Source organism: Manacus vitellinus, unplaced genomic scaffold (assembly GCF_001715985.3).
Source record: "Manacus vitellinus isolate BGI_N305 unplaced genomic scaffold, ASM171598v3 scaffold_19_pilon, whole genome shotgun sequence".
Taxonomy (NCBI): domain Eukaryota; kingdom Metazoa; phylum Chordata; class Aves; order Passeriformes; family Pipridae; genus Manacus; species Manacus vitellinus.
The window spans coordinates 9,846,781-9,859,360 of record NW_021939395.1 but is presented as its reverse complement, the minus strand read 5'-3'; the positions used below and the strand labels follow the sequence as shown (position 1 = coordinate 9,859,360).

The 12,580-nt window shown below is 46.0% G+C and overlaps 1 protein-coding gene across 1 annotated transcript in view; it reads left to right on the top strand.

Moving 5' to 3' along the window:
• The window catches only part of DOCK11 (dedicator of cytokinesis 11), a 59,536-nt gene that overhangs the window by 16,434 nt on the left and 30,522 nt on the right, over positions 1-12,580 (top strand). The window contains exons 14-29 of the mRNA XM_029959200.1: positions 509-631; positions 813-889; positions 1,391-1,575; positions 1,656-1,721; positions 1,879-1,971; positions 2,374-2,497; positions 3,143-3,264; positions 3,607-3,693; positions 4,960-5,049; positions 6,521-6,639; positions 8,362-8,431; positions 8,509-8,634; positions 9,193-9,264; positions 9,640-9,786; positions 10,248-10,331; positions 10,757-10,868. Coding sequence (XP_029815060.1) covers positions 509-631; positions 813-889; positions 1,391-1,575; positions 1,656-1,721; positions 1,879-1,971; positions 2,374-2,497; positions 3,143-3,264; positions 3,607-3,693; positions 4,960-5,049; positions 6,521-6,639; positions 8,362-8,431; positions 8,509-8,634; positions 9,193-9,264; positions 9,640-9,786; positions 10,248-10,331; positions 10,757-10,868 — 1,697 coding nt within the window. The remainder of the gene's footprint in view (positions 1-508; positions 632-812; positions 890-1,390; positions 1,576-1,655; positions 1,722-1,878; positions 1,972-2,373; positions 2,498-3,142; positions 3,265-3,606; positions 3,694-4,959; positions 5,050-6,520; positions 6,640-8,361; positions 8,432-8,508; positions 8,635-9,192; positions 9,265-9,639; positions 9,787-10,247; positions 10,332-10,756; positions 10,869-12,580) is intronic.

The window sequence follows — 12,580 nt, the reverse complement described above, 5'->3', positions numbered from 1 at the left end:
TCTGAATCCTGAGAGCCAGCACTCAGCCCTCTTTCAAGTGGTACCTCAGCTTAATGGTGGGCTCTGTGTGGGCATTGACTTTGGCTTCAGATTTATTCCTGCTGGGTAAAGAGCTGCCTTTGGACAGCAAGGAGCTGAGTGGCCTGGTGCAGAGAACTGTGTTGCTCTGCATCTCTGGAATGCATCCCCTGGGAGGAGATGGAAGGGTGTTCATGATTGTGGACCAGGCTTGGAAATGGGCTGGATGTGTCCTCCTGACCTGGCTGGTGAGAAGGGAAATGGGTGATGTCCCATGTGATTCAGTGTGACACGCTGGATTGAAGGCTGTGTGGGGTCTAAGCACCATGTGAGGATGGGAGAGCAGTCAGGTCTGGTGGTGTGCAGAGCAGTTGCAGGGCAGTGAACCTCTCACCCTATAAACTGCCTTTCAGACATGCCAAAGACCTCAGTGTCTGTGTATTTATCAACATTTAGGAAACTTACCTCCTTTTTTTTTTTTTTTCTGCAGACCAGTTTTCAAAGACTCCCAGGGCACTCTTGATGCTGAAGGAAAATTCTCACCCCTCTACAAGCAAGACAGCAGCAAAATCTCAAATGAAGATATGCTGAAACTTTTAGCAGAGTATAAGAAGTAAGTGTGAGAGACTGGTGTAGGGGCTGGGCAGGCATTTTAAATTACATTTTGAAACAGTTAAGTGTAAGCATGAGATGACAATTTCTAAGACACTCAGAGGGTAGCAAGAAGTGCTGCTGATGTGTTCAGCACCTGAGCTTTCAAGATTCACACTCTTGTTCCTTTCTCTTTAATGCAGACCAGAGAAGACAAAACTACAAGTCATTCCAGCCCAGTTAAATATCATTATCAAAGACGTCCCGCTAGACTTCACAAGTAAGGATCTTGGATCTTAAAATAAATGCTGCTGGCTCGAGCCTCAGGAGTTGATGCTTCTGTGGGGAATTTTGCCGTTTCATTAACAAGAGTATCTTGGGGGTGCAATGAGAAAAGAGTAATTCAGCACAGCCACTGCCTTGTAAGTCTTTCTGATGGATTCTCTGGAGGGATGTGAGCCAAGTGCAGAGGTTTACCTGAGGGGTTCATCTACTTTGCAGTTTGGCCATTGCATCCTAAATCTAAAGGAAGCCACCTGCCTGCTTTTGCTGGTGTTATTACATCAATCTTATATGACGTTTTTGATCCATAACACTGGAGGGCTTCACAAACGTGGTCAGTGTGATTCTTTACTTTGCATTTAAAGGAACTGAGGCAAAGAAAGGACTTGTGATGTGTTCAGTGTCACTCCATGGACTTTTGGCAGCTCTTGTAGGCTAATCTCCTGTCCAAAAGGCTCTTCTAGTGGACTTAATTTTTTCTGTTCTTATTTTCTTCCAGATTGTGTCACAGCTTCTTACATTCCTATAAAGCCTTTTGAGAAGAGCTGTGAGGACGTTGCGGTGGAAGTGGAGGAGCTTGTCCCAGAAGTTGCAAAATACTGTTACCCCTTCACTGTCTACAAAAACCACCTCTATGTCTACCCCTTGCATTTGAAGTATGAGAACCAGAAGGTGTTTGCGAAGGTGAGTGACCTGGAGCGAGGGCTGGGGTGATGCTGCTGGCCTGTAGCAATGGCTCATCCTCCCGTTCTCTCCCATTTCAGGCAAGGAATATTGCTGTCTGTGTTGAGTTCAGGGATTCAGATGAAGCTGATGCCAGGCCGCTAAAGGTGGGTACCTGTCAATGGGACTGCCATTTGCTCACTGCTGTGCCAGCCAGTCTGAGCAGGCAATAGGAAAACACCAAGTTTCCATCGCTGTTTTTATTTGACTGGCTAATTTAGGATGGTAGCAACCCTGAATTCAGCTCTTCATTTGTGTTTCCAGTGTATATATGGCAAACCTGGAGGCCCTCTCCTGACCACAAACGCATATGCTGCTGTGCTGCATCACAACCAGAGTCCAGAGTTCTATGATGAGGTAAAAACAAAATGTGGGAAAGAGCAGATTTTCCTGGATGCTACAATGCCAAGGGGCTTTTCAGGGATACATACCTCTCTTTGCAGGGCTGGGTGAAATATGGGTAAAGATAATCACCAACCCTTTGCCTCAGCAGAAGGGCTCAGCAAAACCAGAGCCTTTGTCAATTTTTAATGTCGGTTTGTTTTCTGCTGTCTTTACTGTCACGCTTTGTGCCTCCAATCACACACCCCCATTAATAAGTAATGTTGCAAATATGATGAAAATGTTAGCCAGGAGTTACTTAAAATGGGTAAGAATGTGTCTTGTGTAACTGCATACAACATAGCGTTTGTGAAATAAAATAGAACTAAAATATTACTCCACAAAAATACAGTCTGATCTATCATGATATCATTTTAGATTAAAATTGAGCTTCCAATTCACCTCCATCAAAAGCATCATTTGCTTTTCACCTTCTATCATGTCAGCTGTGAAATTAATACAAAGGCAACATCGAAAAAACAGGACACCGTTGAAACTCAAGGTATGTTCAATGCTTAAATTATTTTTGTTGGAGTGGAAAAGGCCAAGATAAAATGAATGTAGGGTCGTGAAAAAAATATTTGATTAAAATACTCGCCTATCTGAATTTTCTTTTCTAAAAACAACCTAATGCAAAATTGTAGGTCTAAACTGGAATAAACTCAATGTTTTTGGTGTATACTAAAGCTCAGATTTTTGCTGCAATCTGACAGCTCTTTCTGCATGTTCCTGACTTGCACAAATGGGCTGTTCTCAGGCAAGACACCAACAAAAACCTGACACTCTGTCAGGGCCTCAGGAGCTGATCCTTCCCACACTAGACGTGTGCACACCCAAGTCCCACTGGTCTGGATGCCTCTCCATTCATCCAGTCCTCAAAGGACCCTCATCATGGTGCACAGCCATGGCTCACGCACTGTTTCTGCCCCTCAAACCCACTCCTGGTCTTGGTTGGTGCTGTGTCTGAATTTCATTCACCAAGTCACCGGGTAAAAGGTGCTTTAACAACACTTGATGTGGTTGATCTCAGCCTCGCTGAAGCCACTTGCACAACTGCAAGTTCAGACTTCCCAGGGTTCAGCTCTGTTTGAGCTGAACATGTGTCACTGTGGGTCTGCTAACTCTGCCCCACTGGTTGCCTCCACAGTGGGATACTCCTGGGTCCCGTTGCTGAAGGATGGGCGGATCGTCACCCTGGAGCGGCAGCTGCCGGTTTCATCCAACCTTCCACCTGGCTACCTGGGTCTTGGAGACACAGAGTCACGAAAGGTAGGAAAGCCATTTAAAATGGGCCTAAATGTAAAAGGAGGAGGAAAGTTGAGCTTTTGTTGCCACTGTAAATTCTGGGCTCCTGTTGGTGCTCTGCTCAGCTGGAAAGGACTGTACTGCAGGGCAACCCCAAAGCTTAAAGTTCTTAGGGATGGGAAACAGGACACCTTTAATTCCACTGTCCCTGGTTATACAGGTTGTAGAGAATATTTCGGTGGCAGGCTGGACTAGGCTGTTGCAGATGGCAAGTGCAGGAGAGTGAGCACGTGGGCTCTGTGTGTCTGCACAGAGCCACCTTCTCACCAGTCTGAAACCAAGCACTTGAATGTTGTTCGTTCACAGCAGCCCAGTGTGGACACAAAGTGGGTGGATGGAGCAAAGCCACTGTTTAAAATCAGAATCCATTTGGACTCAACAATTTACACCCAGGTAAGTCAAGCACCTCACTCTTAAAGACTTGCAATGCAAATGCAGAGGAAGCAATTGCTGTGTCTGTACTGCTGCTAAACCGTAGCTGGTGTGGGAAAGAGGTGCCTGGTTTGCAGAGCAGCACTGAGATACTTCTGTAGCAGCAGAGCTGAGATGACTTGCAGGGATCTGCTCCTTGTCTGGATGTGATAAAACGATTGTGTGAGTGAATGAGCCCAGGGGAGAAGCTGACGTTTTCTTGGTCCATTGCACTGTAACTGGCAGGACAAAGGACACACCTGAGCAAATGAGCTGCTTCAATGACACAAAAGAGAGAAGAACTGGTGGATATGAGAGGTTTCCACAAATCATAGAATCATTAAGGTTGGAAAAGACCTCTAAGACCAATGAGTACCACAGTTAATATTAGACTGTTTATTAAGTTTTTTTAAAAATAAGTTATCTGACAACAACAGACACAAGAAAACAAGAGTCTTGATTTTCCTTTGAAACTAGTTCAGGCTGTTTTATCAAGTGCTTGTGCATTCTGCCACCTTATGGTAGTGGTGGACATCCTCAAGCTTCACATGATGTGCAGCAAAGATCCCCAGCACATGCTCTGGGGCATCTCCTTTCAGCACTGCTCATGGAAAAATGCTCTTGGCAGGACTTGTCCTGTGTTGAATGTCATCAGCTGCCTGTACATTCACAGAAATTCGCTTTCAGCATCTGAATCTGGTTTAGTGCCTTAGTGATTCCGTACAACACTGAAAGCAGCGCAGTAGTTCCACTTCCCACCACATTACATTCCCAGATGCTTTTCAGGGTTAAATAACCCAGTAATTAAATTTATCCGAGGAGGAGGAGGGAGAGCAATGGGAAGGAGAGCCTGCCTCAGATGGACGGTAGGATGTCAGTGATGCAGAAGGTCAGGCAGTCTCTAAGAGTCGCAGTTGTGAGGGGAAGGCTTCTGTTTTTCCAGGCCGGTGTTGGATGGGGATTGGGACTCAGGGTAGTGCAACACAGGAGAATTTTAACACTGCTGGAAATTTTGTGCTTAAATCTTGAGTACGGTCGGGAGCCAGGGGATGGGCAGTGGATGGGTATGTTGGAAAAGACAAGGAGCAGTACTGCAGTCCTTGGAGATGGCAGCTGGGGATCAAGAGAGCCACTGATGGGGACATGGCCCACTGCTGTAGGTAAAACAGCAGATTTTTGAATGTAAGCTGCAGAGTAGTAGTTGACAAATGTTGAGGCAGCTGAATTGAACTCGTTTGTCTCTTCCAGGACATACACTTGCACAAATTCTTCCAGTACTGCCAGCTGGTTCAGGCGGGAGCTAAGGAGGTCCCAGGAGAACTCGTTAAATGCCTAAAGGTGAACAGTGCCTGTTGGTGGGCTTTGTTTGTGTTTTTACAGACCATCAGCAAGTACCCAGACCCCTGCCCTGTAGGAACAGGCCCTCACTGCAGCACTGGGGCCCTGTGCACTGTGCAGTATCTTTACCCTCACTCACTGACACAATTGTCTGTGTGCTGCACCCCTCCCTTCCACAGCAGATAAAACAAACATGACTCTGCCATGCTCATGGCAAAACCTTCCTCCTGGTGGCCTCACATTCCTCCCCTGCTGCCCTAGGACCGATTCCAACCTTTAAACTGTAGCACAATTCCTTGTTTTCTGGAAGCCCATTCAAAACAGGATTTTTTTTTAAGGCTGAAAAAGATATGTGGGATTACCAGCCAGTTAAATTTGACCAGAGGCGACCTGTGACCTAGACCCAGCTTTTTGGCAATTTCTGCAGCATGAGTAAGGACCTTGGAACAGGTCCACCAAAGGCTTCTGCCAGGAATATTATATATTGGCTATTTACTATCCTTATTTCCTTCCATCACTGCCTGGTTTTGAGAGTGCTGCTGTAGCAACAGCTCCACTTTCAGTGGTGGGGATGTATCACCACAAAGTTACTGAATGTGTGGCAGATAATGTACAAATATTTTAAGAAATAGAAATAGTGGAAGGTTTTGAAGCCAAGCACTAAAATCACACTAAATTTGTTGTGAGCATTTCGTCAGGTCCCAGCCCTGCCAAGCCCCAGCGCCCTCACTGCAGCCTAGAGCCAGGGAGACATGTGTGTGCTAACTACAAGTGAGGGATTCTTAATCACCAACACCTCAATAAGTTCAGTTATTTCAATAACTAGATGGAGATTTAAAAACACTTCATTAGATTTGCACGTTTGAAAACTGAAAATTAAATGCACTGTCTTTCCTAGATTCATATCATGAGGTTCAGACACAAGAGTTTTATGAGACGGGTAGAGAGCATATGCACCAGGTTATCTTGACCTTCACCAAGTCCCTTAAATCCCATTTCTGGTAGCAAGCTATGCTTTTTGGTGAAAAGTCTTAGTGCAATTCATTGGGCAGCAGGTTTTCATGCTCCAAAGGCACTTGTGAAAATGGCATTTCAAAAAACTGACACAGAGTAATGACAAGACTTGGGAGCTAAACTTCAGCCTTAAATTTTGGGGGTTTTCAGTCAAACCATAGCATGTGACCTCTAATTAAGTCATAGCTATCAGGGCACATTGGAGACAAGGATTAATACCTACCATGAGTGATTCATGCTGCTCCTCAAAGGCGTGCAGCTGGAATCTGTCAGCTGGAAGGAGGCAGCGAGTGCTGCTGTGGGTCCAAGTTCCCCCATCCTCCAGTGGGCTGAAGCCCAGACCCTGAAGCATTTGCTAACGCCTGTCCTATTGCCACAGAATGTCTGTGGACTGTAAATGTTTAACATCTGCAAAATGTTGAACTAAAAGTGTCTGTGTTTTGAACATTTGTTTTAGTGTTTGCACGCCATGGAGATCCAAGTAATGATTCAGTTTCTACCTGTAATTCTTATGCAACTATTTAGAGTCCTCACAAACGTGACCCAGGAGGATGAAGTAGCTGTCAACTGCACCATGTGAGTGTTGGGCAAACCATCCAGTCTTTGGTTACAAATGCAAAGCCACAAATGACAGTGCAAAGCAGGGTCTGGTTTCCCAGTACAGGGTGCTAAGTGACAGCACTGGCTGTCCCCTGCTGCTCTCTTCCCCTGGCACATCTGAGTGTTGTAGGGCTTCGTGGGGCCCTGGTCCTGGGAGATGCATGGGGAAAAATGTGGTACTTTAAAGATACTCCTGGTTTGTTTTTCAAAAGGGTTTGCTGGCAGAGATGGCTCTGGAAGCTGAGTTATTGGGGTGTCTATAGGCACTGAAGTATCCGGGCACATCCCAGCTGCAGGCAGCAGATGTGGGGAGCAATGCCTGGGTCTCATCCCAGCACACCAGTCCCTCTGTCAGGATTGCTACAAGTTGCCCAGAGCTGGGTGTGTTGTGCTGCAGCAGCAGGAGCAGCCGCTCCAGCTGTGCCTGCTCGGATCCCCCAGCGCTGTTCTGGCGGCACCAGCCCGGGCCCGTGGAGGCCCCAGCTGCAGGCAGGCAAGGGACCAAAGGGAGCTCAAGGGGCAAAAGCACCTTCCCTGCTTAGCACTGGCCACTACTCTCTGAAACTGAGGGATGCACTGAAACATCCATCTTCCTCCTGAGGTTATTCCTCAGTGAAGTGCTGCCAGGGCAAAAGGGGATGCTGGATGCCACTCCATGGAGATCCTCCTCTGGTTCTAGTACATACCATGCATCCTTGTACCAGAAGCATCCTGCTAGCATGAAACGGGAGGCTGGAGGCTGAGCCCTACTCCCCCAGGGATGTGGGACTTGAGCCCTGCTCCCCCACGGATGCAGTGCAGGGATTGCAGTCACAGCCCTGTGCCATATGTTTCGGGTTGTGAAGACTTCTCCTGTGTGGAATACTGTAATTCCACTCTGTTTAAATCACCAGGGGGCAAGGACAGGGGATCAGGTGACCAACTCCCACCTTAATTTCCAGAGATTTCTTCAAAGCTTGGCCTGATGCTCTCCAGTTTGTCAGTAGCTTTCTGTTTAATGGCAACTGTTTTTTCATCAGACTTTCATAGTGGAATTTAAAACCCAATTTATCTGATAAATGACTTGTAAACTGCTCCTTGTGGTTTGGCCTGTGGGGTTTGTGAAAACATGCAATAGTTTGTTGTTCCCTCTGACTGGAACTGAAATGTAAATCCTCAGTGCTGGCTGGGGAAACTAGGCTCTTGCTGCCTTCACTCCTGGGAGTGCTTCTAGAGGGCTTGCATATTCTCCAGGGTCTGCTTGACCCTCCTGAACTACAACGTGACAACCCAAAATAGTCCAGTGCATGTAACAAGAAGCATATGATGCAAGTTCAACAAAAAAGGAGGCTTCCAGAATTAATAAATTCAGGGGATGCAGGAAGGTATCAGATTATAAAAACAATGAGACTGTTTTATCTCATCTCATCGTGCAAGGAGTCTTGAGTGTTGAAGTCAGCTGGTCTGGGTGATACCTGGTCCAGCACAAAAGTGAAGAAGAGCCTTTGGCTACCTCGTGTCTGAGTGCTTTGTGCAAGGATGGTGCAGCCACAGGAGCTGTGAGGGGTGCTAGCCTGCAGCTGCTGGCTCTCTGCAAATCAGGCTGTGCCAGCAGGTTTTGAGGTTGAGCAGGATAGGACACACATGGTTTCTACTTCTGTGAGCTGAAGGAACTTGCTCTCGCGTTGCGTGCTGAACACAAACCACGTTTCTCCTCAGGGTTCTTCTGCACATCGTGTCCAAGTGCCATGAAGAAGGTCTAGACCACTACTTGCGCTCCTTCATAAAGGTCAGTCACGACACACTGCTTCTCCAGACTCCCTGCTGGGAGCAGGCACACCACTGACACTGTTGTTCTTGCCTCAGTATGTCTTTAGAGCTGAGAAGCCAAGTGTCAAACAGGCCAAGATGACCCATGAAATCCTGGTCCTTTCCATGGCCACGATCTTGAAGCAATCAGCAGATTTTCTAGCCATCAATAAACTACTCAAGGTGAAGTATTGGCTGTACTTGGCTGTCAAGGATGGAGGGAGGAAAAGGGTGTCTAGTATAAAGCCCAACACTTACACTCATCTAAACCCACTGCCGGGACAAAGCTACCGGGACAGCTCCTCACATCCACATCCTTGAGGTTCTCCCCTTACAACAGAGATGAATTCTTGCAGAGAACCTGGCTGTGTTTAGGCTCATGGCAGGACACAGCAAAGGGCTGTTCGTCTTGTCAGTTTTACCTATTTTCCTCAAGCCATACGTGAGTGGTGACTCACAGGAGGCAGACTGAGTTTCTGCCTCTGGGCCTTTGCAGGGCTTACACCCCAAGCTCTGCTGGCTCTTGGCAGGATGCACTGGGATGCAGAGGGGATGAATCTATTCCCACCCTAAGACTGGCAGGACATCTCTGGGTAGCAAAGGCACCCACGCCAAGCACAACTGTGCTAAAAAAATGCCATTTGAGAGTGTGAGCTCTCCCTCACAAATAGGTGCTTCTCCACACAGTCAGGGAATGTCAATCCTGCTGAGAAAAGTAATAGTATTCTTTGTTTGTTCTAGTACTCGTGGTTTTTCTTTGAAGCACTGGCAAAGTCCATGGCAATGTACTTACTGGAAGAGAACAAAATCAAGGTAAAAATAAATTCGGTCAATGCTGCATTACAGAACTGTCACAAGCTAACTAACTCTCCTCCAAAAGTTTTTCTGAAAAGCTTTGTAACTCTTTATTTAAAAAAAAACCCAACCATGCCAAGCTGAACATCTAGCCTTTTTCCTTTTGCTTTACTTCTCCCTTTTTCCCCTTTTCACTCTCAATTGTAATTTAAAAATTCCAGACCTCCTTACGGCTTGTGCACCCTCCTTTTCTGTTACTACCCACTGCAGCTGCAGCCAGTGCTGTCTTTGGCCAGTGTTTTATTAGCAAACAACTAAAACAAATGCTAAAGAACTTATGTCTGGACTGGGGCTGGCTTGCAGCACTGAGTTTGGGTGTGCTTTTGGTTTCAGCTGCCCAGAGGCCAGCGGTTCCCTGAGTCCTACCAGCACGCCCTGCATTCGCTGCTCCTTGCCATCATTCCTCACGTGACCATTCGCTATAACGAGATCCCCGAGGAGTCCAGGAACGTCAACTTTAGCTTGGCTAACTTCCTGAAGGTCAGCAGCTTCTTACCTTCTCCCAAGGTTTTTATCAGAAAAAACAAAAAGGCAGACAAAGAGAAATACGGAGCAAGCAAACAAATATGGTTTTACTTTATCTTGTCTTTGGGGTTTTTTTCAGTTGTCAAAACTCTGGAGGAGACAAGCTTTCCTAGGAAAGTAACTTTCTCTTTCTGAGGAGCACTAACTCTACATGTTACCTCGGGTTTTCAGTCATGCCTAGCAGCTGTTTGGAACCTGGAATATGTATAATCTCATTTTAAATATTTCTGTTGTCCACGGGAGACTTATGTGAGATCATCCAAATAGTTTCAGAGAAACAGGATCAAGTATGTTTTGGAAAGTCGGCAGCAGCTGGAGGATCAGATCGAGCTGCTGGCAGACAGTAGTATGGAGAAGATTTAGCATAATTGCTTTAATTTTTAATCATTGCTCACATCTTGCTATTTTTTCTCCAGCGTTGTCTGACCTTTATGGACAGAGGATTTGTTTTTAACTTGATAAATGATTACGTTTCTGGATTCAGCCCAAAAGACCCTAAGGTAAGCAGTAGGTTTCTTGAAAGGTGGTTTGCAGTTGTACTTATCTACATTAGTCAAAGCTCTTTAGTAATTATTTTATACAACTCTTGGAGGCCTTTTAGACTCTGTTCCTGCAGAGTCTTTTGGAGGCAGAGACCTCTTTGTCTGGGCCAAGAGCCTTTATCCAGTTAAGTTTCCAAGTAATGTAAAGAGTCAGAAGTAAAGGAGAAATTGGTTAATAGTTTGGATGAAAAAGGAAAAGAAGTCCCAAGTGACAACTGCATGTGCTGACACTTGGTGGGAACAACACAGAAATTTGCCATTTATTAGTGAGTTTTACCACATGCTCTTTAGATTCCCCAATTCTTATGCAACAAGCACATTGAACTGGAAGCACATGGGTCAAACTGAAAACATAGTTTGTGTTTGTCTTTTTTTTATCCCAGCTGCTGGTTGAATACAAGTTTGAATTTCTTCAAACCATTTGCAATCACGAGCACTACATTCCTCTGAACTTGCCAATGACCTTTTCCAAACCCAAGCTGCAAAGAGTTCAAGGTATGTCCTTTCTCAAGAGACTGGCTAAAGAGCTATAATTTATTAGTCTTGATGGCTTCTGACTACATGGACTTTGGTTTGGTGTCAAGGAAATGTATGTCCTCATTAACCTAATTTACATTAACCTCAGGACAAGATGCTTTTCTTTCAAGTTTACATAATTTTGCTCCACAATGGTATGCAGTCATTCTTTTCAGTCTTTCCTATATTTAAGTTTGCATGGGACTAACAATATCCGAAAGAAACTGCCCGTGTTTCAGTAAATACAGAAGTTGTGCAAGTGTAATCCTTCGTTCTCATGAGTGTCAGCATCCCCTGAGAAGTGGGTGTCTCATCAATGGGTGCTGTAGGGAATGGAAATATAGGAGAACAGATTGAACTCACTGCTGCAATGCCAGCTCCCCTTGTGACCACCAGAAAGTGACCTAGGTTACCTGCTCCTTTCATTTTGAACAAGAGCACAGCAGGGCACAGCGTGTTTGAGCTTGTACTCAAACCCGGGCTGAAGGCAGCCAGCAGAGAGCTTGAGCCCATGCCAGTCCTTCGTGCATTCCAAGGGCATAAGTGCTGTGCACCACCACATACCCACACTGCTTTTGCTGTCACACCGTGTCCCCTTTGGTCCTGAAGCTGCTCAGCAGCTCAGATGGGGTTTACAAGGGGCTGAGCTGAGGCACTGAGCAAGAGTGGGTGGCTGGAGCTGTGCCACCAATGGCAGTGTGGACATCAGTGGCCTCCCAAGAGTGCTATGGAGATACCCTCATTCTCCCTGGGTCCCACTTTCTCATCTGTGCTAGATAAATACAGTAAACATTGCCAGGTTTGGATGATAATAGCTTGGCCAATATAAGTACAGGAGAGGAGAGTGAGGTTTGGGATTCCCCCATGTGACAGCCCAGTGGTTTTATGATTGTATGATTTATTCTGATGGAGGAAAGGGGATGTTTGGTTGTGCCTCAGGGTGTAGTTGTACAAGTCCTAAAGTGGTTCCACACACATGCAGATGGCAGAAGCAACAGTAACTGTGAAGTATCCCTTATTTTGATTTATATATAGATATGTGTGTGTGTGTGTGTGTGTGTGTGTGACCTCTCAGAGCTTTCTGGACCAGCTGCTAATGTCTTACACCAATTTGACTACTTGCCTGGCATCATTTAACAAAAAGTTTTGCTGGAAATGGCTGAGAAAAACACATCCATAGTGCCTCCCTGATGCTTTTTAGTGTCATGATAACATAGGGATGCTCCTTCTTGGTTAACATTCACCTTTGCATTTGAGATGGTTAAACTGAGAAGCTGTAAGGGCAGCCCATCTTTCCTCCTGTGTTTTCTTGTGACTGAGATCTACCAGTTGAGATTTACACACAGCTCTTGCCAGTACAGCAGCCCTCCCACAGGTAGATGAAGTGCCTTTGCAGTGGTGCCTGAGCTCTGCCTGCCATGGTAGAAGGATATAGTGATGCATCTCCATTGCAGGCTTGTCTGGTTTTATGGACAGACCTGTGGTTACAGGGGACTGCAGGCTCAGAGATGGAGAGGTACAAAGTGCACATCACCAAAGAGGTACCCTGCTGGCATGCCTCACCTCTTTATCAATCTGTTTGGATGAAGAGAGGGGTCATGCCCAAACCCTTACTGCTTTGTTTCCGGGAAAAGAAGGAATAGCCCTCAGGGAGGTGGATAAAGAGGGTTTCTGCAGCTTCAGTCACTGCA